Source organism: Phlebotomus argentipes, unplaced genomic scaffold (genome assembly GCF_947086385.1).
Source record: "Phlebotomus argentipes unplaced genomic scaffold, Phlebotomus argentipes genome assembly contig_5, whole genome shotgun sequence".
Taxonomy (NCBI): Eukaryota; Metazoa; Arthropoda; class Insecta; order Diptera; family Psychodidae; genus Phlebotomus; species Phlebotomus argentipes.
Genome location: NW_026776165.1, coordinates 3,704,466 through 3,727,672, shown reverse-complemented (window position 1 = coordinate 3,727,672; position 23,207 = coordinate 3,704,466). Strand labels below are relative to the sequence as shown.

At 47.4% G+C, this 23,207-nt stretch overlaps 7 protein-coding genes across 7 annotated transcripts; 3 read left to right on the top strand and 4 right to left on the bottom strand.

Moving 5' to 3' along the window:
- Window positions 1–2,101: 2,101 nt before the first annotated feature.
- Window positions 2,102–3,019, top strand: LOC132266141 (trypsin alpha-3-like). Its single transcript, XM_059766991.1, has 2 exons — window positions 2,102–2,201; window positions 2,262–3,019. The coding sequence occupies exons 1-2, from the start codon at window positions 2,102–2,104 to the stop codon at window positions 3,017–3,019; spliced, it is 858 nt and encodes a 285-aa protein (XP_059622974.1).
- Window positions 3,020–3,725: 706 nt separating this feature from the next.
- On the top strand, window positions 3,726–4,713 carry LOC132266140 (trypsin alpha-3-like). The gene is made up of 2 exons (XM_059766990.1): window positions 3,726–3,828; window positions 3,888–4,713. Exons 1-2 carry the CDS (start codon window positions 3,726–3,728, stop codon window positions 4,643–4,645), a joined length of 861 nt encoding a protein of 286 aa, XP_059622973.1. The 3' UTR covers window positions 4,646–4,713.
- A 1,096-nt stretch (window positions 4,714–5,809) lies between these two features.
- Window positions 5,810–6,749, bottom strand: LOC132266139 (trypsin alpha-3-like). The gene is made up of 2 exons (XM_059766989.1): window positions 6,647–6,749; window positions 5,810–6,587 (listed from the first exon to the last, which is right to left on the bottom strand). Exons 1-2 carry the CDS (start codon window positions 6,747–6,749, stop codon window positions 5,830–5,832), a joined length of 861 nt encoding a protein of 286 aa, XP_059622972.1. The 3' UTR covers window positions 5,810–5,829.
- Window positions 6,750–7,583: 834 nt separating this feature from the next.
- LOC132266135 (trypsin beta-like) lies at window positions 7,584–8,368 on the bottom strand. The gene has a single exon (XM_059766984.1). It carries the CDS (start codon window positions 8,366–8,368, stop codon window positions 7,616–7,618), a length of 753 nt encoding a protein of 250 aa, XP_059622967.1. The 3' UTR covers window positions 7,584–7,615.
- A 104-nt stretch (window positions 8,369–8,472) lies between these two features.
- Window positions 8,473–10,789, bottom strand: LOC132255426 (chymotrypsin-1-like). The gene is made up of 5 exons (XM_059751447.1): window positions 10,573–10,789; window positions 10,232–10,497; window positions 9,786–10,168; window positions 9,318–9,730; window positions 8,473–8,794 (listed from the first exon to the last, which is right to left on the bottom strand). Exons 3-5 carry the CDS (start codon window positions 9,832–9,834, stop codon window positions 8,489–8,491), a joined length of 768 nt encoding a protein of 255 aa, XP_059607430.1. The 5' UTR covers window positions 9,835–10,168; window positions 10,232–10,497; window positions 10,573–10,789; the 3' UTR covers window positions 8,473–8,488.
- A 10-nt stretch (window positions 10,790–10,799) lies between these two features.
- LOC132255425 (peptide chain release factor 1-like, mitochondrial) lies at window positions 10,800–12,204 on the top strand. The gene is made up of 2 exons (XM_059751446.1): window positions 10,800–11,344; window positions 11,405–12,204. The coding sequence occupies exons 1-2, from the start codon at window positions 10,821–10,823 to the stop codon at window positions 12,069–12,071; spliced, it is 1,191 nt and encodes a 396-aa protein (XP_059607429.1). The 5' UTR covers window positions 10,800–10,820; the 3' UTR covers window positions 12,072–12,204.
- A 2,637-nt stretch (window positions 12,205–14,841) lies between these two features.
- On the bottom strand, window positions 14,842–15,647 carry LOC132266111 (exosome complex component RRP41). The gene has a single exon (XM_059766951.1). It carries the CDS (start codon window positions 15,607–15,609, stop codon window positions 14,860–14,862), a length of 750 nt encoding a protein of 249 aa, XP_059622934.1. The 5' UTR covers window positions 15,610–15,647; the 3' UTR covers window positions 14,842–14,859.
- Between the last annotated feature and the right edge of the window lie 7,560 nt (window positions 15,648–23,207).

Sequence of the window (23,207 nt, the reverse complement as noted above, 5' to 3'; positions counted from 1 at the left end):
GAAATTTTGCTGAAACAATTATATTCTGATATGCAACATATATATAAAGCTTTCAATTAGGAACTTTTCCGTAAGTCGGGAGCCTTTAGTCCTTGCTTACATGACCGAGATGATCCAGCTCCTGTGGCTGGAGACACGGTCGTACACGTCCGGGAAGCCACGGGCGCACGGGATGACCCAGGATGGGATTCCGATGACGTTGCTTCCGATCACGAGCGGGCCGCCGGAGTCGCCCATGCAGATTCCCTGGCCGACGCGCGTGAAGGTGCAGATCTTGTGGTCGAAGACCATGCGAGCGTTGTTGGCGGTGTGGCGGCTGCGGCAGTTGGCGTTGGTGAGGGTGGTGAGACGCGCCCACTGGAGAGCGTTGGGAAGGCTTCCGGGGTGGGAAGTCTGGCCCCATCCGGAGACAAGGGCAGCGACGCCTCCTCCGACGTGAGCAGAGCCCAATCCGATCTGGCGCACGTTGTTGTTGAAGGTGAAAGTGGCGCTGGTCTGCACGATGGAGACGTCGAAGGCGATGGTGTTGGCGTTGTACCTCGGGTTGTTGACGATCCTGTTGACGGCGTGAGAGACTCCGCCGGACAGGCGAAGATGCGTTCCAACGACCACGCGAGTGGATCCGGTTCCGCGGCCGACTGTGCAGTGGGCGGCGGAGAGCACGGTTCGGGAGGCGATGATCGTGGCGCCGCAGAAGTGAGCGTTGCCAGCAGTCCTCAGACTGGCCTGGTACGGGAACTGGGCGGCGGAAGTGGCGGAAGTTCCTCCAACAACGCGACCCTGGAACTCTGGGTTGTCGTCCATATCATCGGGCTCGAAGTAAACGCCCTCGGGCGCAGGTCCTGGCGGGCTCTCTGTGGGAAATGTCGGAATTCAGAGTCCCAGTCTGGACTAGGACAAAAGAGTGTTCTTACCAAAGAGAGTTGGGACTTCTTCATAGTTGAACTCCGGCGGAAGTTCGCCGATGGCGACTCCCAGGAACAGGAAAGCGAAAACCAAACTGAGCTTGTTCATCTTCAGACTGTGACTTTCTCACTGAATGCATCTTCGACACAAACTGGCATCTTTTATACTCAATTTCCGATTCTAATCTTATCAAATACGTTTCACTCTTGTGGCGCCTAATCCTCGGAAGTCAAAACATAGTAATCAATTAATCAGTAATCAAGTGAAGATCTCTTACGAAAGTAGCCAAGATAAGTTGATATGGAAATTTGCTTTTTTTTGTACTCCATATGATAAGAGCACAAATGGCCTCACGTGTTACTATCAGCGTAAAAATAATGGAAATCTACCGAATGTATGAATTTTTGACACCCTCGATTATAAAAAATAATCTCAAAAGTGTTTTAGGGACGTAAACAGAAAAAAATGAACGTCATACGATTGGTTTTCCCTCCTGATAAGGACCCTTGTATGCTTGGCGAAGCCTTCCTAAACTCTTTTACTACGAATATGACGTTGTGTGTATGATAACACAGTCAAACACCACATAAGTTAAAAAAAATCATATAAAATAGTAAGTAAAAACAATATTTCAAATATACATATACAGTGATTAAATAAAAAAAAAACATTTTATATAATACAGGCAAATCTTTCAAAAAAAGATTTGAATAAAACGACGAATGTATTAAACAAAATATGACTTCGATAATAACGACATCACACCACATCTTATCAGTAATACTACGAGAAAGGAAAGTTACCAGAATTGTGAGTAATTTTTTGTGAACCAATCAAGTCACGTATACGCGAACACTGCCTCCATTTCTGTATCTTCGCCATCCAATGATAACAGTTTGCATTGGAATCAAACGGCGATGGACTGGGATCAAGTCAGTCTCACGGGGACTTCAGATTGCTTATCAATTTTACGATGTGCAATAAATAACCTATCAAAACATCTGGAATTAGTAATCTCCTGGATTACCAATTTGGTTGTAGATTCCCTTATTTTGACTTTAAAATGCTTGGCGCCACGACTTAAGGTAAATTTCCGCAGATTAGATAAATCGATTTTTTTTATAATCAAATACTGGGTATAAAAGATGCCAGTTTGTGTCGAAGATGCATTCAGTGAGAAAGTCACAGTCTGAAGATGAACAAGCTCAGTTTGGTTTTCGCTTTCCTGTTCCTGGGAGTCGCCATCGGCGAACTTCCGCCGGAGTTCAACTATGAAGAAGTCCCAACTCTCTTTGGTAAGAACACTCTTTTGTCCTAGTCCAGACTGGGACTCTGAATTCCGACATTCCTCACAGAGAGCCCGCCAGGACCTGCGCCCGAGGGCGTTTACTTCGAGCCCGATGATATGGACGACAACCCAGAGTTCCAGGGTCGCGTTGTTGGAGGAACTTCCGCCACTTCCGCCGCCCAGTTCCCGTACCAGGCCAGTCTGAGGACTGCTGGCAACGCTCACTTCTGCGGCGCCACGATCATCGCCTCCCGAACCGTGCTCTCCGCCGCCCACTGCACAGTCGGCCGCGGAACCGGATCCACTCGCGTGGTCGTTGGAACGCATCTTCGCCTGTCCGGCGGAGTCTCTCACGCCGTCAACAGGATCGTCAACAACCCGAGGTACAACGCCAACACCATCGCCTTCGACGTCTCCATCGTGCAGACCAGCGCCACGTTCACCTTCAACAACAACGTGCGCCAGATCGGATTGGGCTCTGCTCACGTCGGAGGAGGCGTCGCTGCCCTTGTCTCCGGATGGGGCCAGACTTCCCACCCCGGAAGCCTTCCCAACGCTCTCCAGTGGGCGCGTCTCACCACCCTCACCAACGCCAACTGCCGCAGCCGCCACACCGCCAACAACGCTCGCATGGTCTTCGACCACAAGATCTGCACCTTCACGCGCGTCGGCCAGGGAATCTGCATGGGCGACTCCGGCGGCCCGCTCGTGATCGGAAGCAACGTCATCGGAATCCCATCCTGGGTCATCCCGTGCGCCCGTGGCTTCCCGGACGTGTACGACCGTGTCTCCAGCCACAGGAGCTGGATCATCTCGGTCATGTAAGCAAGGACTAAAGGCTCCCGACTTACGGAAAAGTTCCTAATTGAAAGCTTTATATATATATTGCATATCAGAATATAATTGTTTCAGCAAAATTTCTCTTTTGCCTACGAAACTTCTTACGGTCCCGAATCCATCTACTTTTAGGAACTTCATTTCTCTTATGTTTTGAAGTCTAGAACTAAGAGCATTCAGTATCACAGTTTTGAAGGGAACTTATCGGACTGAGCTTTCAACGGTGCCCAGATTCGTTAAGTGGGGCGCCAGGAATCATCACTGTGAAGATAAAGCTTTCAAAAGCTTATCAAAAATACTACAGAGAGGAAAAGTACCAAAACCGTACGTGAGTATTTTTGGGGAAATCCAATCGCATGACGCTCATACTCACTGCCTCCAAACTTTATCGTGGTTTTTACGAGAAAAAGTGTCCGATAAGGACTTGGTTAGCGCCGTGATATGTCATGATACAATAGCTACTGGGCCTTTATCTGACTCAAGAGGTCTCATAAATAAAGATTCCGTACCCACGCGGTGAGATGTTAATAATCTCTAGGATTCGCAATTTGATTATTGATTACCTTGTTTTGGCTCGCGGGGAGAAAGCGCCACCACGATAAGATTGCACCAGGTCTAGTATGAGCAGGAGTTTGGTATAAAAGATCACGAAGTCTCTGAGAAACGCATTCAGTGAGTAAGTCACAGTCTGAAGATGAACAAGCTCAGTTTGGTTTTCGCTTTCCTGTTCCTGGGAGTCGCCATCGGCGAGATGCTCCCTGGTGAGATGGAGTACGTGCAGCCGGAGCCTGTCTACGGTAAGTTGATCCGTTCCCGAAATCTAGGATCGCGGAAATGCTGAAGTGTTTCTTTGCAGAGCGCCCGGCCGAGCCTGCGCCTCTGGGAGTCTACTTCGAGCCCGATGATATGGACGACAACCCCGAGTTCCAGAGCCGTGTTGTGGGAGGAACTTCCGCTACTTCTGCCGCCCAGTTCCCGTACCAGGCTAGTTTGAGGACTGCTGGCAACGCTCACTTCTGCGGCGCCACGATCATTGGAACCAGGACTGTTCTCTCCGCTGCCCATTGCACGATTGGACGTGGAACTGGCGCCACTCGCGTTGTCGTTGGAACTCACCTCCGTCTCTCCGGAGGAATTTCCCACGCAGTCAACAGGATCGTGAACCATCCTAGCTACAACGCCAACACCATCGCCTTTGATGTGTCCATCGTGCAGACCAGCGCCACGTTCACCTTCAACAACAACGTGCGTCAGTGGGGAATTGGATCTGCCCACGTTGGAGGCGGAGTCACCGCTATCGTCTCTGGATGGGGCCAGACTTCTCACCCTGGAAGCCTTCCCAACGCTCTCCAGTGGGCTTCCCTGACTGTCTTGACCAACGCCAACTGCCGCAGCCGCCACACCGCCAACAACGCTCAGCTTGTCTTCGACCACAAGATCTGCACCTTCACTCGCGTCGGCCAGGGAATCTGCATGGGCGACTCCGGCGGCCCACTTGTCATTGGCAACAATGTCATTGGAATCCCATCCTGGGTCATCCCATGCGCCCGTGGCTTCCCAGATGTCTACGATCGTGTCTCCAGCCACAGGAACTGGATCATCTCGGTCATGTAAACGACTCATTGCGTGATTACTCTGGACAACAACTTTTTGTGAAGCAGACTTATCTTATGAAAAATACACATATCAGATTTTGAAACTATTATCTTTTGTTTACTAAGTCCAAACTTTGAAATGCAGAGATTGATTCGATACTATAAATAGTCACATGTAGTTTCTTATCAACATTATGGAGATTTGCTGAATACGCAACGGAATTGGTGTGTAAAGTATTATTTACTTATATGTCAACTGATATGCAGTAGCAGTCTATCATTTCGACTATTTATCAATATTGTGACTGTATCGAGTAATCTATTAATTGATTTATTGTAGTTGATTAGGAGAGTTTAAAAAGGTACACATTCTTAGATACGAATAGCTTTGTCATAATTCTACTCACGGTAATTCCCTATACTTCGTGAAAATACATTTATCAGTAATAGACGCCATTTCCACAACATTAAAACTCTGTTGAATTATCAGAAATAACAGTTTGATATATGAGCAATGGCAGGTACTTAGCAGTATTTGTATAGCTTGCTGATTCCCATGTGAAAATAATCACTTAACAAGGATGAGGAAGGAATCTTAAGGACTGAAAAACATCCGTCAAGATTCCTGGAAACCTACAGTTACGATTTAATACTTACTGATCAAGCGAAGGCTTGATCAGTAAGTATTAAATCGAAGGCTTGATCAGTGATCACTGGCGATGGTTCTGTAGATCTTGACCTTTGTTGGCCATGAGATGTTTCTGGACAGGAACACTGACAAGTGTGCGTAATAACATCTACTTCCCACCGCTGGCTTCTCGTCGACCTCAATTACAGGTCTATTTAGATAAATAGTCTCTTTCGAACTAACTACGTTTCCTCATTCACTTCTTTTCTTCAATCAACAGTCCTCGTCTCCTCGTCTTGACGCAGTTCGTCTTTCTCGAAGCTACTGAATCAATAAATCTTGTGTATTTCAGTAGGGTTGCGAGTGCGTGAAGGAACGAGCTCAATCTGTTTCGCTAATTTCCTTTAGGTCCTGCGTCTCATAACTCCAAGACTCTATCTGTGCACCTTGTTCAAAAATCTCCATATAGCCTTCAGTATTGAAATACAGGTTATTAATTTTTTAAATGATGCATTTTATTGATAAGAATATCATGTGCGGAATGGTTCTGTCCTAGATAGAGATGCTTGTGTCGTTTACATGACCGAGATGATCCAGTTCCTGTGGCTGGAGACACGATCGTAGACATCTGGGAAGCCACGAGCGCATGGGATGACCCAGGATGGGATTCCGATGACGTTGTTGCCAATGACAAGTGGGCCGCCGGAGTCGCCCATGCAGATTCCCTGGCCGGTGCGAGTGAAGGTACAGATCTTGTGGTCGAAGACAAGCTGAGCGTTGTTGGCGGTGTGTCCATTGCGACACTGTGCATTAGTCAGAACGGTGAGAGAAGCCCACTGGAGAGCATTGGGAAGGCTTCCAGGGTGAGAAGTCTGGCCCCATCCGGAAACAACAGCGGTGACTCCGCCACCAACGTGGGCAGATCCAATTCCCCACTGACGCACGTTGTTGTTGAAGGTGAAAGTGGCGCTGGTCTGCACGATGGACACATCAAAGGCGATGGTGTTGGCGTTGTAGCTAGGATGGTTCACGATCCTGTTGACGGCATGGGAAACTCCTCCAGAAAGACGGAGGTGGGTTCCGACGACAACGCGAACAGCACCGACACCACGTCCAACAGTACAATGGGCAGCGGAGAGAACAGTCCTGGTTCCAATGATCGTGGCGCCGCAGAAGTGAGCGTTGGCAGCAGTCCTCAGACTGGCCTGGTACGGAAACTGGGCAGCAGAAGTGGCGGAAGTTCCTCCCACAACACGGCTCTGGAACTCGGGGTTGTCGTCCATATCATCGGGCTCGAAGTAGACTCCCAGAGGCGCAGGCTCGGCCGGGCGCTCTGCAAGGAAACACTTCAGCATTTCCACGATCCTAGACTTCGGGAACGGATCAACTTACCGTAGACAGGCTCCGGCTGCACGTACTCCATCTCTCCAGGGAGCATTTGGCCGAGGGCCACTCCCAGGAACAGGAAAGCGAAAACCAAACTGAGCTTGTTCATCTTTAACAACAAATTGAACTGGATGATCAGGTTTCGAGCTCTTTTTATACTCCAGATTCCCATACTCAGTAGCCTATCTAATCTTAGGATCTCGCAAAATCCCAAGAAGCGCGTATGATTGGTAAAAAAAACACCAATCAATTATCTTCCAACCACACTATCTACCAAAACCGTCACTGAAGCCGTGTAAATCTTAACCATTTTGGTGATTATTCGTGTGTAGCGTCAATAAAAACCTTAAGTAGCCATTAATGATCATGATAAGACTTCAAATACCATTGTTGTGTGATTGATAATAGATGGATTCATAGGCCATATCAATTTACAGGTGGATTTTCCCACCATACCTTTTATACTCTACTTTAGGCGCATTTTCTTCCCAGTCATGTGAAACCTGAACTTTCAAAGCTTTCAAGTAGCTTAGACAAGATTCTGCTGAAAATGTTACCGTTTCGGACTCCGAAAGCTTTCTTTTGTTTCTTCTCCCGTTTGAAACAAGACTTAACCATAACAGATGCTTTCAAGCTCTCTCTACGTGCTTTGCCTTAACGGCTTCAACCTCTTTCTTTTAAAAACATGAAGTTTGGTACCTCTTCTTCCTGTTCTCGTTATCACTTATGCAGATGATCTTCGGAGAGTGCTGGGCAAACTACTTTTCTAAACTAAAGATATACCAAGAAGAGAGTGAAAGAAATAGTGGAAAATTAACTCGATGAAAAGGGAAAACAATCAGATTCAAATTGTGCTCAAAATTCAGTTCTTGCGAGCACCGTTGATTCCATCGTTTGAAAAATATAATTTTTCTTGTGCTTAAGTCTTGCCAATTCTCTCTGCAATTATTCTTTATTCATTCTCTTTGAGTCAAATTACAAATCCGTGTTGGCGATAATCCAGTCCCTGTGACTGGACACTCTGGCGTAGACATCTGGACGTCCCTGAGCACATCCCGGTGACACCCAGCTGGGAATTCCCACGACGGTGTTGCCCACAATCATCGGACCGCCTGAATCGCCGAAGCAGAGACCCTGGCCGGCCATCGTGAATGTGCAGATTGTGTTCTCGTGCACCAGAAGTCTGATCGGCAGCGGTTTCCTGGCACGGCAATCCTCATGAGTGAGTGTGTACACCTGAAGCCACTGCAGCCAGATGGGAACTTCGTCGCTGGGCTGCACAGTCTGGCCCCATCCGGAGACGAAGGCCGTCACTCCTCCGCCCACGTGAGCGGATCCCACTTGGATGGCACTGACGATGTTGTTGAAGACGAACGGCGACGCGACCTGAAGGACCGACACGTCGTTGGCCAGCGTGTTGGCGTTGTAGCCCTCGTGATCGATGATCTGGGACACTGGATGAACGGTGCCCTGGAGACGATTGATCGTGCCCACGATGGCGTGAACTGTCGCCGCCTGACGACCCACCGTGCAATGAGCGGCCGAGAGAACATAGCGCGAGGAAATGATGCTGCCGCCGCAGAAGTGATTTCCTGAGGCCACGATCCTCAGCGAAACCATGTGCGGAAACTGCCCCAGAGTAGCATCCTGGCCGCCAACGATGCGGCCCTGCGGCGAGGCGCGACAGAAGGCAAGGAGCCCGAGGAGGATCACAGCACTGAACTTCATGATGGAGTGGCTCTGCACCAGCACTGGACAGCACTTATAGCCACCCGTCGTATCTAATCTAATCACCGAGCTCAGACCATTGAGGAAAACACGGGAAATATCCAGGGATTGATTTATTGCTCAGCCTCCGATCATGACGGAGTGAATCCAAGGGATGTGCGACGCCACTCGAGCGTGATTGTCCGGATAACCGACGGCGCAGCCGATGTGCCAGGACGCCACGGCGGCAATGGAGTTGCCCACCAGCAGACTGCCGCCCAGATTGCCCAGGCAGAGACCGTGGCCTGGGTTCTCGCGCACCGTACACACGGTGTTGTCGTGCACAAAGGACTGATCGGCCGCCGGGACGCGCGACCTGCAGTCGTCCTGACCGATGGTGGAGACGAACAGCCACTGGAGATTGTCATTCAACTCTCCGCCGGGATACTGAAGGTTAAATATCAAAAAATTTGAAAATGATCTTTTCAATCACGGTGTTGCTGTTGAATGTTCCAACTGAAACATACGCTTCACTGGATTTTTTTCCCCACCACTTTGTCCCAATATAAAAAGTGAACTTTAGAACCACTTATGGTTGGTCGGCAAATTGACAATCTGCCAACGAATGAAATCTGTAGAAGTTGTTCTGCATCCCAAATCTAACACCAAAATAAGATTCAAGAAATCCAGAATCAAGTAATTTGGTGATGAAGATTTGTTCAAGCAAATTGCTGAAAATAACTAACAACATTTTGATAAGCTCCTTTGTGTGAAATCCTAGCTTAGAGCTTCAAAGTTATCTTCAGGAAGTCCGAAATTCCAACTTCCGGGGCTCACTACGCCTCTGTGGCGATCAAAAGTGAGTCGATCGATTCATTGCGATCGGGGAATTAAGCTGTGACGAGCAGTTCATTTATCGCCTGAGTGATAAGAGCCGTGATGGATGGGAATGTGGGCTAATCGCACTCACCGAAGTGTGTCCCCAGGCTGAGAGGACGCCCGTGATGCCCGCCGGCAGCGTGCCGTTGGCCATGGCGATCGGCCGGATGCTGGGCGTGATGGGGAAGGGCTGTGCCGTGTGCACGAGCGCAATGTCGTAGGCCATCGTGTTGGCGTTGAAGTTGGGATGCGACACCACGCGCTGACTCTGGCGCTCCTCCTGGAACTGACTCAGCTGCACACTGCCCGCCACCACGATCACGCCGTCGTCCGCACGTCCGAGCGTGCAGTGCGCCGACGTGAGCACCCAGGAGATGGACACCAGACTGCCGGCGCAGAAGTGGGCATAATTGAGCGTCCGCAGGGACACCGTGTGAGGAAACTGGCCGGGAAAGGCGTCAGAACCGCCCACAATTCGAGGACTGGCGTCCGGCACGTGCAGACCTGCAGAGTATTTTGAGTGATTAGTGCGTGAAATCCTGGCAGAGAAGAACACTACCTAGTGCCGTGGCCAAAAGCGCGCCAAATACAACCAACTTGATCGCCATTGCTTCACCAACTGATTATTACTCGAGAATTCTACTACGATTGCTAAATTTATAGGCAATGGCTTATCTAATCGACTCCTCAATCTTGAGAATTTCCCAGGCTCTTCACCACTTTCTTCACTCACGTAGAGTTAAATCGAACAATCGGCGATTATGTGACTGATTTACGGGGTGTTTTGTGTGGTGCTTATAGAATTGAGAAAATCCTCTTCGTCGCCTCTTCAGCTGGAAGAAAACCTTCTTGGCGCCAATATCTCATCAGCATCTCCATGAATTCACACAGAAGATTGCTCTTCCTTGCCATGGGATCGAATGCCAGACCCATGATTGCCATCTGCCAAGGAGAAAAGGACATTTCAGAGGACTTTTCGCAATGCTTCCCAGGGAATTGATTTACCTTCAAATGCACATTATTAAATCGCTTGTCCACATGACCTGTGCCCAGGCGCAAAATGTACTTGGCAAATAGAGCCCAATCTTGCTTGTCAGCACAGTTTTGCAGCTCCTGAAGAAGCCTGTTGTAAGACAGCAGCGGATGATTGTTCCGGGACTTGGAGGAAAGTGACTGAAAACATCCAGAGTGAGAAGCTTCTGATTCACCTTTGAGCGCCTTCAATGTGTTGTCCAATTTCTCCTGTGTCATGCGAAACACCTTCCTCTTGCCTGAAACAATCAAATAAAGAAATTATAGTTACATTTTTCATAGGAAATTTAACCATTTTCTCATTGCTTTCTCACGGATTTTTAGGTTAGGTTTCTTCCTCTGTTGTTTTTGTGCTTTTTTCATCGGATTTTCAATCCTTCCTGGCGAAACTTCATCTTCCTCATTGTCACAGGACTTTCTCGTCGGTGTCATAGCGGGTTAAATGTGATTATCCTTGTTTAAAATTGTATAAAAAGCACTAAAACCACATGTAAACAAAGCACTTTCAGTCAATTCGTCAACAAACTTTCCAGTTTCCACAAATCTTCCACACGAAGTTGAAATGCTGCGAAAGCTGTTTCCTGGCGGAAAATCCCATTTCCTGACCACTCTGAGGCGGTCATTCATCGCCACAGTGTCCGTTGGACAGCAGAGATGTTACAGCACCAGTTTGAGCAGTGATTCCACTGACATCTGGTCAAAGGAGGCGTTTGTGAAGTACCTGGAAGAGATCCGGAAGGAGTTCTCCGAGAGTCAGCACAAGGGAAGGCGATGGCACCAGCTCTCAGAGATGTGCGAGGTGATAGACCGCAGGGAGAGGATCGTGGAGAATATTGCCACATTGAGGAAAATCGCACAGGAGGAGAAAGACAAGGAGTTCCGGGAATTGGCCGCTGAAGAGGAGATTGAACTCAAGAACACTCTGAGTGAGATTCACGAGGAACTCCTGCAGGCGCTAGTGAATGAATCCGAGGGTGACAACTATCAGTCATTCGTCCTGGAAGTGACTGCTGGCGTTGGTGGGAAGGAAGCGATGCTCTTCGCCAGAGATCTTTACGACATGTACGCGAAATACTGTGATTTCAGGTAAATTGTCGTTAGGAATTCGACTATTCCAGGCGAATAATGCTACAGTCGGCTTTCCAGGGGCTGGGAGACTGAGGTTCTCGAGGAGGATCAGATGGAAATCGGTGGCATTCGCCATGCCAGTCTGTGCATCACTGGTCAGGACGCCTTTCAGTCGCTGAAGCGCGAAGGAGGCGTCCATCGTGTGCAGCGCATCCCGGCGACGGAGAAGTCCGGTCGGGTGCACACCAGCACCGTCTCCGTGGCCATCATCCCGCGCCCGGACGACGTCACTGTCGTGCTGCACGACAAGGATCTCAAGATCGAGACGAAGCGCGCCACCGGCGCCGGCGGGCAGCACGTGAACACGACGGACAGCGCCGTGCGGATCACACACCTGCCGTCCGGGATGGCGGTGGAGTGCCAGGCGGGCAAGAGCCAGATCAAGAACCGCGAGCTGGCGCTGAAGAAGCTCCAGGCGCGCCTCTACGAAGTGCAACTCGAGGCTCAGCTGGCGTCGACGCGAAGCACGCGCAAGAAGCAAGTGGGCACGAGCATGCGGAACGAGAAGATCCGCACGTACAACTTCAACCAGGACAGAGTGACTGACCACCGGATCGAGGACGGCACCGTGCACAATCTCAAGGGTGTCCTCGAGGGACGAGAAGTGCTGGACGCCTTCGTTGCCGCCGTCCGAGAGCGCAGCAGAGAAAAACTCCTGGCGGACTTCTTGAGTGACTTTCAGTAGGCAATAAAGCGCTTTATTCTGTTGATATATTTATTTATCAAATCGATTTAATCACGTGAATTCATTACGAGTCCTGAGCGTTCCGATAAGTGTGTGAAAATTGGTGTGATTATCGCAGCATGAATAAATAAATCGCGAAGAAGAGTTTGAAATTGAGGTTTGCGCAGGAACAAATTTCGCGGCGGGGCTGCGTTAGCATATAAGACTTCATTTGACTCTAAAATTGAGTCATTCTTCATACACCTTTTAGAATGTTTGGAATGTTTTCTTTTGCAATCTGTTCTGAAGCAAACTTTTAATACTGATTTCACACTAGAAAACCTCTCGACGCAGTTCTCTTACCTGGATTTCATACGCATTCGCACAGTGACACCAAAAAGAGGTGCATTTAAAATATTCATGTGTGAAAGTTCCTCGGGGAAAATGCTTTCATGAAGAAACTGAGTTTTCTTCTTCAACTCGCTACTGTGATTGATGTGTAAATAATACGTGGATAATACGAGGAATTTTTAAAATCAAGGAAAAACACACTTTTGTATTCTCGCTAAGACAGTGTTTTAGAGTTTTGAATGATTTCACCAGCAGATTCAGCATTTTTTATAAGTTAATCTGCAGTTTCCGATCTGTCACTCTGATTTTGACACATTAATTAAAACAATCTCTCTGGAGATCGTGTTAAAATTACACGTTCAAGCGTTAAAAAATGGTTTAACACATGCGAATCAGAATAGAAAATAACAAATTTTTTATATTTCTTGCGTGACTAAGAATTGCTCCAATATTTAATTCATTTATTGACTAGTTTTCCCCAAGATATTTCGAGGAATTCAGCGAAAATACTTAAAATAAAAATTACGATTCACATTTGTCACATTCCAAATTGACTCCAGAGATCCCAATTCACCCGCAAAGTAATCCACATGAGTGCTTTTCATGACCTCCTTTCAAACACCAATGACAAAACTTTGTTCTCCACGTGTAAAAACACTCTCAACACAATTACAAACTTTTATGCGAGACTTTTGCACCTGTTTAATTAGCCTTCTAGCTTCCATGCATACAAAACTAAGGATATTAACTGGCGCATGCGACGCATTGTATTAGTTTCAGAGAAAGATTGTTCGCATCGACACTGTTGGTGTATTTTGCATTTTTTCCACTCTCAAAATGGCCGAAAATCGTGAAAGTCTGGCTCTGGCGTGCTTCGATACATTCTTGCAGCAGAGCAATCTTCTGCAGTTTACCGGATGCAACACTTTTGAGCATGGCGCTATTGTCACGTCCCACAACATCAAGACCTACGCCACACTCATCATCTCACTGACATACTTTGTGAACACCTCCACGTCCATTTATCGATTCTCCGACAATCTGGAAGATATGACGACAGCCATTCTCGCCTTTGGCATGATGCTTCAGGGTTGTGCCAAAGTCTACGTGCAGATTTCGGACAGGCCAAACATGGCGGAATTCGCTTACTGCGCTCGCGATTTCGCCGCCATTTTCGAGGAGAACGCCAGAGCACGCAGTGTTTTGGAGAAGTACATCAAATTCTGCAACTGGGCTCGTCCGATTGTCCATCGCATCTACATTGTGCTGGGCACGGGTCTGGTGATGCTGTGTGTGCTGACCTACGCCGTGGCTGGCTCCAAACTCTTGCCGCTCATCTCTGTTCTGCCCGTGCTGGACGAGAAAACCACCTCGGGATACGCCATCAATCTCGCGTACTACATAATCATGATAATATTCTGGAATCGCATTTACTTCATCACGGAGTTCATGTTCATCAACTCCATTGCCATCGGGTGTGGACAGATTGAGGCAATTGCCGTCGCCTGTGAAGATCTCACGGCGTTCTTGGAGAGACAAGATCAGGAAATTGAAGTGAACAACAAGCAGCTGAATGATTACATCCGTGTAATTATGCTGGCGCTGCAGAAGCACAACAAATTCATGAGAATTCAGGACAAAATCTTCGGTTTCCATTCTTATGTGGTGATTTCCAGCAGCATGATTAGTGACGCCATTGCGCTGTTCGTGCTGCTGCAGAAGATGTGGATGAACGGAATTGTGCTGGTTGTTCTCTTCTCCTGGCAAATATTCACGCTCTGCACATTTGGCGAAATCTACATGATGCGCGTGGAGCGAGTGCAGATGCGAGTCAATGGGACGAAGTGGTATTTGCTGCCATCGCGGAAGCAGAAGACGTACTCGAGCATCATTCACATGCTCCAGAATGTCGTCGTTCCGTCGGCAATGTCCTTTTTCCCACTCAACTTCGAGACGCTGATCACAGTAAGCAAACGTCTTTCCTTAGCGTCTTCTGTAAAGCGATTTATTTGTCGATTTTTCACCTTTTCCAGTGCTTCAGAGCCATGTATCAATACTTGATGGTGCTGATGAGACTCTCCAAGTGATTTGTCGTTTGGATCGACATACTCTATGGACACACAGTCAAGTTAGTAAATCTATCTAGCTCAGCAATTGAAGAAAAATGTTGCTCACACATTGAACGCCATTAAAAACCACCTCAGAAAGCACAGATTTTAGCTAAATCTGAAGCATTTTTATCTATTATTATTATTAGAAACATAGATTCACGTTATTTTCACCTGTTAATGCTTCGAGAATGAATAAATTGAATAAATAGAATAGACAGGAATTCAAATAAATCTCATTTTCCTAGTTACCTGCAAGGGTTAAAAATGCAAATGGAGTCATTTTCCAGCTGAGGGAGTGACAAAGATTAAAAGTCTTGCAGTTTCTTAGCGGAAAAATACTTTATTCTCTACTTGGTGATAGCGCCCCAGTCGCCTGCTGAGCCCACGCGCAGCACGTGCTCCCGGACAGCCTGATCCAGCACGCGCTTCACCTCGCGGCATCCCGCGAGCGCGTGCTCCAGCACTCTGGGCAGATCGTCGAGGTGGAATCTCTGGGACATCTCCAGGAAGGCGATCTTCCCGGACGACGGCAGGGAGGCGACAGTGAGCGTGGCTCCGCCGCTGACCTCCTCGATGTGCGACACGTCCATCATCGGCACCTTCCCGTTGGCCAGCGACGCCGTGCACGCGCACACGAACTCCCGCAGGCAGACGCCGGCGTCGATGAGGGCCAGAGTGGCGGCGTTGATGGCCGCACAGTAGTTGCCGCCGTCCGCCTGCAGCACCTCCACGAACACGTCGATCTGCGAGCGCGGATAGAGCTCGAGTTTGATGGCAGCGCTCAACGCCTGCTGGATGTGCATTGTCATCTCCTTGGACTTCCTGTCGCTGTGCGTGCGCCGCTTCCGCTCACCCGTGGAGAACGTGGCCATGCTGTACTCGCAGTTGATCACCGCCTCCTCCACGTTCATCCTCTTGGAGGAAGCCTGGTGAGGCCCGTAAACGGCGGCGAGGACTTTGGTGTTTCCCTGCTCCAGATATGCACTGCCGTCCGGTTGACTGAACACGCCCAGCTTGCACTGAATCCGCCGCAGCTCCCCAGCACGTCGCCCGTCGAGCCTCAAGCCCTGGTCAGAGAGCAAATCCTGCCCAGACATCGCGGCCAAAAACACCAAAAATCACGCGGATTTGTTTGTGGAAACTGTTCGATGACAGCTGAAAGCGCTCTGAAGGGACTGGAAACCGGCGGGAAATGTCGCGTGCTGGCCACTAGAGAGCGCCTCAGTCCTGTTGAGAGGCGATTGAATTTCAACTGATTTTCCTACACTAAAAGCACTAAAAGTGCGAAATTTTAATGATTTTCAACCATGAGAGTGGAGAAAATCAAAGACTTTCTGTGCTGATAATAGATTTTCTCTCATTTTCACACCATTATCCCAGCAGAAATGTGTGACATTTTGCGTTGGTGTAAAAAGTCCTCGTTAAAAATTCACTGAACGCCCAAGGAAGAGAGAGGAGAGCGAGAATATTTCAATATTAATGCAAAATAGAATGGGAAATCCTTTGGCGATTTCACCCTCTGCAATCGATCGAGTGAGAGTGAGAGAAAGTGAAAATTTCTCCCGTCCATGTGAGGGCGAGAGTCCGTCCATGTATCACTTTAAATCGACCATCTCTCGTGAATTTCCACCCTCTCCCGGTGGCCTGTGTGCGGAGGACGAGGCGAAACGATGAGAAAATGATGGAAAATTTGCAAGGGTTGTCGATTATTTTCTCCCTCGGCCAACGGAGAGGCGAAAAAAAAGAAGAAGAAAGACGCACACATTTTCTTGGCAAGTTCCTCACTTTTGAGAACATGCAGTCCAGCTTCTTTTCTGTATTTATTTTTCTCTCCCAATTTTCCTCAATCACACTCCATCGAGCATAAAAAAAGCATCCCTTTCGACCTGGTTCACGAGCCCTGGACATTCTGACGACAGTGACTGAGAAATTCATGGAAATTCAACCATCTTGAGATCATTTTCCGCCTCCAGCTGAGTTTAATTGACCCAAAAACCGGAAGGATTTTTGCGCATAAAAAGAATCTCAATATATTCATTAATTAACCAAGAAGAAAGAGTGAGGAAAGATGAAGATTATTCATTATCTGCAGCAAATCAATTTATCGAGCATTTAATTGAATTGAATTTTTTTGACAATTTGGCTCCGCCCACTAGAATGCTCCGCCCAGTTGCACTGGAAATTCATTAAAAAAAATCCAATTTCTCCGTCAAATTCTCTACTTTTTCGCACATTTTTACTTCTAATTTGACAATAATTCAGAATTGCTGCAGTTTCACCCAAGAAACAAGCTTGTAAAGAAGCATTTGATTGATTTTCATTGAAATACGGTTATTTTTGTCAATTGACAGAAAACCAATCAAACACAGGCTTATCAATTAAGATTAAGCAATGTTTGCATGAACTAAAATCTTACGTTACTTCTTGATTTGAGACGAAAATCGTGACCAAAAGAAAAACTAACCAGATATTTTCGTGTCGCTGAGGTAAATTTAGAAAATTGACTTCTCTTTTTCCAGAATGTTGCAAGAAGTGAAGGCAATAAATCAGATGTCCTGATTGTTGGTGTTGTCAAGGCAATATAGTCCTTGGATTTCTCAGGAACTGATTTACTGTAATAATGATCAAAAATCCATCGTCACATGGTAGAAATTGCAGGAAGAAAGGATATTTTTATTGTGCAAAAGTGCCTCACAGTGCAATTCTCCCCATTTTTTTCTTCTTCATGTCCTTCTTGGGTGTGTGCCACTCCAATTAGTTGATATATGACTTCCATTTTCTCAAAAGTCTCTGGGCCAGTTGAGAATTTAAATTGCGACAAGAAGCCACGCCAAATATGGGGGGAAACGCCCTTAACTGTAAGGGGTATTAATGGGATATATAGTTTGTGCCTCTGGGAAAGGTCCATTTGTGATGTTGAGAAACACACACTCTCTCTTCGTATGATTTTCCACTATAAAAGTCAACCCACTCAATTTCTCTCATCAAAAGGCGACCAGAATTATCTCACAGGCAAGTTTCCAAGCGCGCCAGAATCATCTCAGCATCCTCGGCAATGTTGAAATTTAATCACATTCATTTCCCAATGACTTGAACGTCGGTTTCTCGGCAATTGCCGGGGGTGTGTGGAAATGGCGTGCGTGTGTGTGTGTTTGTATAGTTTAAAGTTTAAATTTAAGATGAAAACCCCATTGAGAGCCCCTCTGGGCGCGCGCCCCCGCCACTCGGGCACAGGCTTGTGTTCTGTTTAGAGAGATATTTCGGCAAGTGCGGCGTTGCTATACAGGCTCTCGGCTCTCCGTGAGATACGGACGCAACCCCCGCACCCCCGCTCAACCCCCTTTTGTACTTTTTGGTATGGTAAGTTTTTGGACGGCGCCGTGGTGTGGGCGCCGGGCGGGGTGGGCTGATGAAATTGTACACTACTATTGGATTGGCTGGTGGCTCTCAAAAAGCCACCCACCCCTGGAAAGTGTGTTTTCAGTTTTAGCCGGGGCCCGAGACAGCACATATTCCACTCCTTATATGGCCCTTGGCCACCCACACTGCCCAGCTCTCTTGCCTACGCACATTTCCCATCTGCCGTGCGTGTGCGTGTGTGTGCGTATGTAAAACAGCATATAGTTTAACATAAAATCATATATTTTCACATGGGGCGCCGGGGGTGGACAAGGAGCATCGGCAGGGCGGCGGGGGAGACGTGTGGGCGGACGAGAGGGGACCTCCTTAGCATATAGACCGGGGCCGATCTGGTGAGGCCAGCATCCCCGTGGGGCGGGGGGAGGGAAGTGTGGGGGACTTATATGAATAATATAGGAAGGATGTGAGCGAGAGCGAGAGTGTTAAAGCGCTGGGCTGGGGGGTGGATGGGGTGTGAGGGGGGGTGGACTGATTCAGCCAAACACCCTTCGGAGTGGACCTGCTTTCGAGATATCGCAAAAGTCGTGTGTTTGTACAAAGTGGCGGTGTGGGGCGCCACCCTGTGTGCGAGCGAGACGCCGCGCGCCCGGCCAGTGTGCTGTGCGAGTGCGACGGGCGGCCACAGAGTAAAGGGCGCACACAGCATCTGAGATGTTTGGGGGGATGGGGTGTATTTTCACTGGGGGTACCCCGAGACTCAGTTGGTGTGCTTGCTCGCTCTCCCTCTCTCGCACACACTTGGCCAAGAGGAAAAAAGGGGGAATTTGTGTTGGAAGCATTGAAATCCATTACGTTTATACGGAACATGCGAAAATGTAGAAGTTTGGACTTACAGCGACGCAAGGAGAGAAATTTAAATTACGTCCGCGCGGCGCAGTGGACATAAAACAGGGACGCATTCAGAACACTTTAAAGTGGATGTATTGCAATGTTGGGCGTCTCAAGGAGTTTGGACGCCTTTAAAGGTGATAACACATCAACCCTATCGCTACTTTTCAGGCAAATTTCCACCCTTGCATTGGGTTTAATGGACGAGGACTTTGTTTAATGGGATTTTGCATGGCCTAATAGAGGATTTGCAGCACAAATGCCACGCACAGCGATTTTATCAAGCACCGATTCCTCTGCAGATATCCAATGTTGCGCCAGTGAAAGCTGTGGAAATCTTTATATTCAATAGACTTTCAGTAAAAACTAATTATCATATCAAATTTGAAGTATTTAAACACTTTAAAACAATCAACACTGTTTTAAAAGTTTTAAATATTTGGATATGAAAAATTTTAAACATTAGAATTTTTAAACTTAAGATTAACTACAAATATTTCATTTCAATTTGCTTTAAACACTATTTTGGGAGTTTTGAAAACAACAAATTGAAGAAAAACAAACATGGCCGAATTCCCCAGAGAAACAGATCTCAGTTTGACTAGCTCACATCGGCACAGAGCCATCTATCGCCCCGTGGCGGCACGGGCGAAAGGATGCTGCGGCGCCCGTCCGGTGGATTCGTCTCTGCTTCCACGCGAATTTCCATTTTCATGTTAGTCCGGCAGCAGCAGAGGAGCGCCAGTCTCTTAACTGGTGTGTGCGGGTGGAAGCGAGGGTCGGGGCGGCTTGGTCGTTCAATATACACAGCCCTATCTACAGTGCGTGATACACACACTGATGCTGGGCGCTGGTGTGGGTGCGGGTGGTGCTGTGATGGCTGAGTGGGTGGCCATAGGGCGAGAGTGAAAGTGGAAGACTGCGAGGGAAGGCCGGGCGCTGGTGAGACGATGGGGAAAGGCAAGTGAAAGCGGCAGCCAGCAGAGGCGATTATAATGTGTATACTGACGGGTTGGGGGGAGAGAGCCATAGAGGGAAAGGAGTGGATCGGGGGGCGAGAGCGGGGCCTCTCAAACTCGCAAGGGGTGAGGGGATGTGGGTGGACGCAGGGAGGCTACTTGAGATATCGACCGACCGAAAACTGAATGTTTCAATGTTATGTATTTTACATATAGGATAAGGGGGTGGCTTGTGGAACCCTTTCTTCAATTTTAGACTTAGTGTCCGAAGCGGTCTTGTGAAATACATTGAAAAAGGGGGAGAAGCGCGCTCGGGGAAGCGAGCGCTTTTCGGGCACTCTCCCGCCCCCCAAATACGACAGCCCCAAATACTTTCTATTTGTCCGCCCCGCGCGTCCACTCTGTCCTGCGCCCCCCGCCGTCCTGTGAATTTTCCACCAGCATGAATGTAGAATTTCGCGCGCGCACTCACATGGATATTTAATGGCATTCCCAGGACGCCCGGATAGATCTCGCCATGTCCTGGGCCGCCTCGTGGCTAAGATACGTGCCGCTCTGTGCTGGGGGATGAATTTACGGCGCGGGGGTTAGATTATGTAGAGAAATTCGAGAGCGAGTGCGGCTGGAAATTTTGCCTATACGGCATCCGAGGCGGGGGTGTCGGATCCGAATGTGTACAAGTAAAGTACACACATAGTAAATGTCCATGACATTAATTCGTGCTTGGGCAACTTCTATCCACCCTCCCCCCACCCACCCTTCGAGTGCTGGGAATATCTCAGCGTGTGTGAAGCGAGGGAGGAGGTGGGGTTGTGCCTTCGTCCTGGGAAAGGGTTGTTCGCTTTTCAGCCCACATCTCTCTCTCTCTCTCTTCGCCACCCAGCCTCTGGCCCATGGCCAAGGGTTGGGAGGCGAAGGGGTGGCTAGGTGGGGGGGGAGGCGGTGTGCGAGGAGGGAGAGAGAGAAAATTCATGCAAATGCTGATGTGTGTATTTTAACTCACACCACACACTCGCCGGCAACGGGGTGTTTTCGAGCAAACTCTTGTGTGCCTTCTCAAATACAAATACCACCACCCGAGAGTCATCCCTTCGCGTCTCCCCTCAGCGTCCTTCCCTACCATCCTTGGCCCTGTGTGCCGGAGGGACATCGGCAGAGCCATGAGAGAGAGAAAGAGGCCCAAAACTGTGTTCAACATATCACACATTTACCATTTTCCTGCCTGCCTTTTCCCAAAAACTCCACACTGTCGCTGGCCTCAAGATGAAGAAGGATCTCCTCTTAAAATTTTCTCTCCATCTCACTTTTGTCTATATACATTTTGCCAACCCTTCACCAGAAGAGGGATATCCACACAAAATGGACTCACAACGCCTCTATTTTCGTGCCTCTTCGAAACCATCTTCTTCTTCCTCGGGAACCACAGGGAAATCTCAAATCACAGCCAAAAAGTCCAACATCCTGAGACACTCCTCGCGATTCACCACAATAGCGCTGAAGATGCACCGAAAACGGCACTTTTGTGCGCTTCTGTGTCGTCTTTCTCTCCAGATCCTGCGATGCAATTGAGCCGAGGGATGCTTAATTAAATATTTCCCAAGATAAACACACACAAAAAAAGTGGATGATTCTCGTATTTTTCACAAATGATCTCGCTCCTCTTCTTCCGCAGCACACAATTTTTTTCCACCGTTGAGCAATAATATCCAAAAGAGACGCAGGAGTTGTTGCAGAAGTTATCGTCATTAATGACTGTTGGGAATTTTCCTCAAGAACTCTTAAAGAAATCAATATTTAGAACAACTTCAGTGAAATGTCGACAAGTGTTGTTGAACTTATCGACACTTATCGATACGAATTTAGGGGAATTTTCTTTTTTAACACAAATCGACAGTTCAATGACTGATAAGTCTATATAAAACCTATTTTTCCCCTAAAATTAGATGTAAAAAAATAGTTTTTTTTAAGTAATTATGAAATAGAATTTAGTTTTAATATACAATCGCGATTATACAAAATATAAAAATAATTTTTTTGAAATCCTAGTTACACTTTCAATAAAAAAAAATAGATAAAAAATTAATAATAATAAGAATAAAAATAAAAATAAAAATTTCATACATTTATTTTAAAAGACTAGAATTAAATACTTCTATTATAAAAAAATATCATTTATGTTTAAATCAATAATAATTTGATATTTTAGTCTTTTAACTTTGTTTTCAGATAATCTAATTTTATTGAGAACATTTTATAAGAAAAATTAATTTTCCTAAATATCTCAAATGAATTTTTATTTGTAAAAATAACATGAAACTGGATTTGATAGTAACTGAATTTGATACTAAACCGGAATTGATGCTAATAATTTATAATTTAACAGTGAAATCATGGGAAAGTTGTGTTAAGCAAAACCGAGTGTTACTTATCGAGCGACTCGAGTATTTTCTCACTCTTTTAATGCAACATTCTCATGTGTTTCTTCTCCTTCGGCTCTCTTCTCATCTCACCCTGTGCGCGTCACTTCCCTATTCTGCGATCCGTTGGCTGTGGGGCGATTTGAAAAGAAAGGGGTGAAAACTACCACTTTCAAATAAATCAATCAAGAGAAATCATTTTGAGGAAGTGTCTTGCGAAACCCTTCGCTGTGTCCCCTTTGTGGAAGTGCGCGTATAAATATTTTTCCTCCACATCCCCTTGGAAAGGCATTGCTTGGGCGAATTAATTTTTGAAATAGCCATACATCTCTCCCTCCCCGGCCGCACCGTGCGCGCCCCCGGAATGTCGGAGATGAGAGAGAGAGGATGTGTGTGGACACGAGGGTGGTCGTTTTATTGATTTTTGCATTTTTAACCAAATCCAGTGAGAGAGGAGAAAGTGCCCATCTTCTGCCGCAACCCCCAGAATTCAATTCACCCTTCTCGAGGAGAGTGCTTCGAGCAGAGGGAGGGTGGTGGGCTGGCTATCTGGCCTGGCCATCTAGGATCTATCTCTCCGCCTGGACGCTGCGTGTATAGGGGAGTCCGGCTCCCCGAGGGGGAGGAGAGGCTGTATTTTGCATAGTGCCAGAGCGGGAATCTTGAGCACATCGCATGGAATTGTAATTAAATATGAAATTGATGATTCCGTCTCACTCAGGGGCCGAACTGTGGCCCTCCGTCGCCCAGCACAGAGCTTCGTTTTGCCGGGAGAAGAGATTATTTTCTACAGGAAATCGCTGCTACAGTAAAAATGTACACCTGTAATGGTGTATAGTCGTCTCGCTCGCGCATCTATTAGCCTCTCTTATGTGAAGATGTGAGTACATAGCCAGAGGATGGCATCGTCTTGTTGTATTTCGCAGCGTTCGTTCATTTGGCTTCGACGAGTTGAACTGTGCGGTCGTGTGTGTGGTGGACAAAAGTGGCAAACAGACCAAAAACTCCAGAAGAGTGGAAGCCCAAGAGTTGTTTGTTGGGGACAATTTGACTGGAAAGAGAGTCTCGCCT

Coding starts and splice junctions, on each gene's coding strand:
- LOC132266111 (XM_059766951.1), bottom strand. CDS start 15,609: ATGTCTGGGCAGGATTTGCTCTCTGACCAGGGCTTGAGGCTCGACGGG.
- LOC132266135 (XM_059766984.1), bottom strand. CDS start 8,368: ATGAAGTTCAGTGCTGTGATCCTCCTCGGGCTCCTTGCCTTCTGTCGC.
- LOC132255425 (XM_059751446.1), top strand. CDS start 10,821: ATGCTGCGAAAGCTGTTTCCTGGCGGAAAATCCCATTTCCTGACCACT. Junction 11,345..11,404: donor GCGAAATACTGTGATTTCAG/GTAAATTGTCGT, acceptor TCGGCTTTCCAG/GGGCTGGGAGACTGAGGTTC.
- LOC132266140 (XM_059766990.1), top strand. CDS start 3,726: ATGAACAAGCTCAGTTTGGTTTTCGCTTTCCTGTTCCTGGGAGTCGCC. Junction 3,829..3,887: donor GCAGCCGGAGCCTGTCTACG/GTAAGTTGATCC, acceptor GTTTCTTTGCAG/AGCGCCCGGCCGAGCCTGCG.
- LOC132266139 (XM_059766989.1), bottom strand. CDS start 6,749: ATGAACAAGCTCAGTTTGGTTTTCGCTTTCCTGTTCCTGGGAGTGGCC. Junction 6,588..6,646: donor GCAGCCGGAGCCTGTCTACG/GTAAGTTGATCC, acceptor GTTTCCTTGCAG/AGCGCCCGGCCGAGCCTGCG.
- LOC132266141 (XM_059766991.1), top strand. CDS start 2,102: ATGAACAAGCTCAGTTTGGTTTTCGCTTTCCTGTTCCTGGGAGTCGCC. Junction 2,202..2,261: donor AGAAGTCCCAACTCTCTTTG/GTAAGAACACTC, acceptor CATTCCTCACAG/AGAGCCCGCCAGGACCTGCG.
- LOC132255426 (XM_059751447.1), bottom strand. CDS start 9,834: ATGGCGATCAAGTTGGTTGTATTTGGCGCGCTTTTGGCCACGGCACTA. Junction 9,731..9,785: donor GCTTTTGGCCACGGCACTAG/GTAGTGTTCTTC, acceptor AATACTCTGCAG/GTCTGCACGTGCCGGACGCC. Junction 8,795..9,317: donor CAGCCTGGGGACACACTTCG/GTGAGTGCGATT, acceptor TTTAACCTTCAG/TATCCCGGCGGAGAGTTGAA.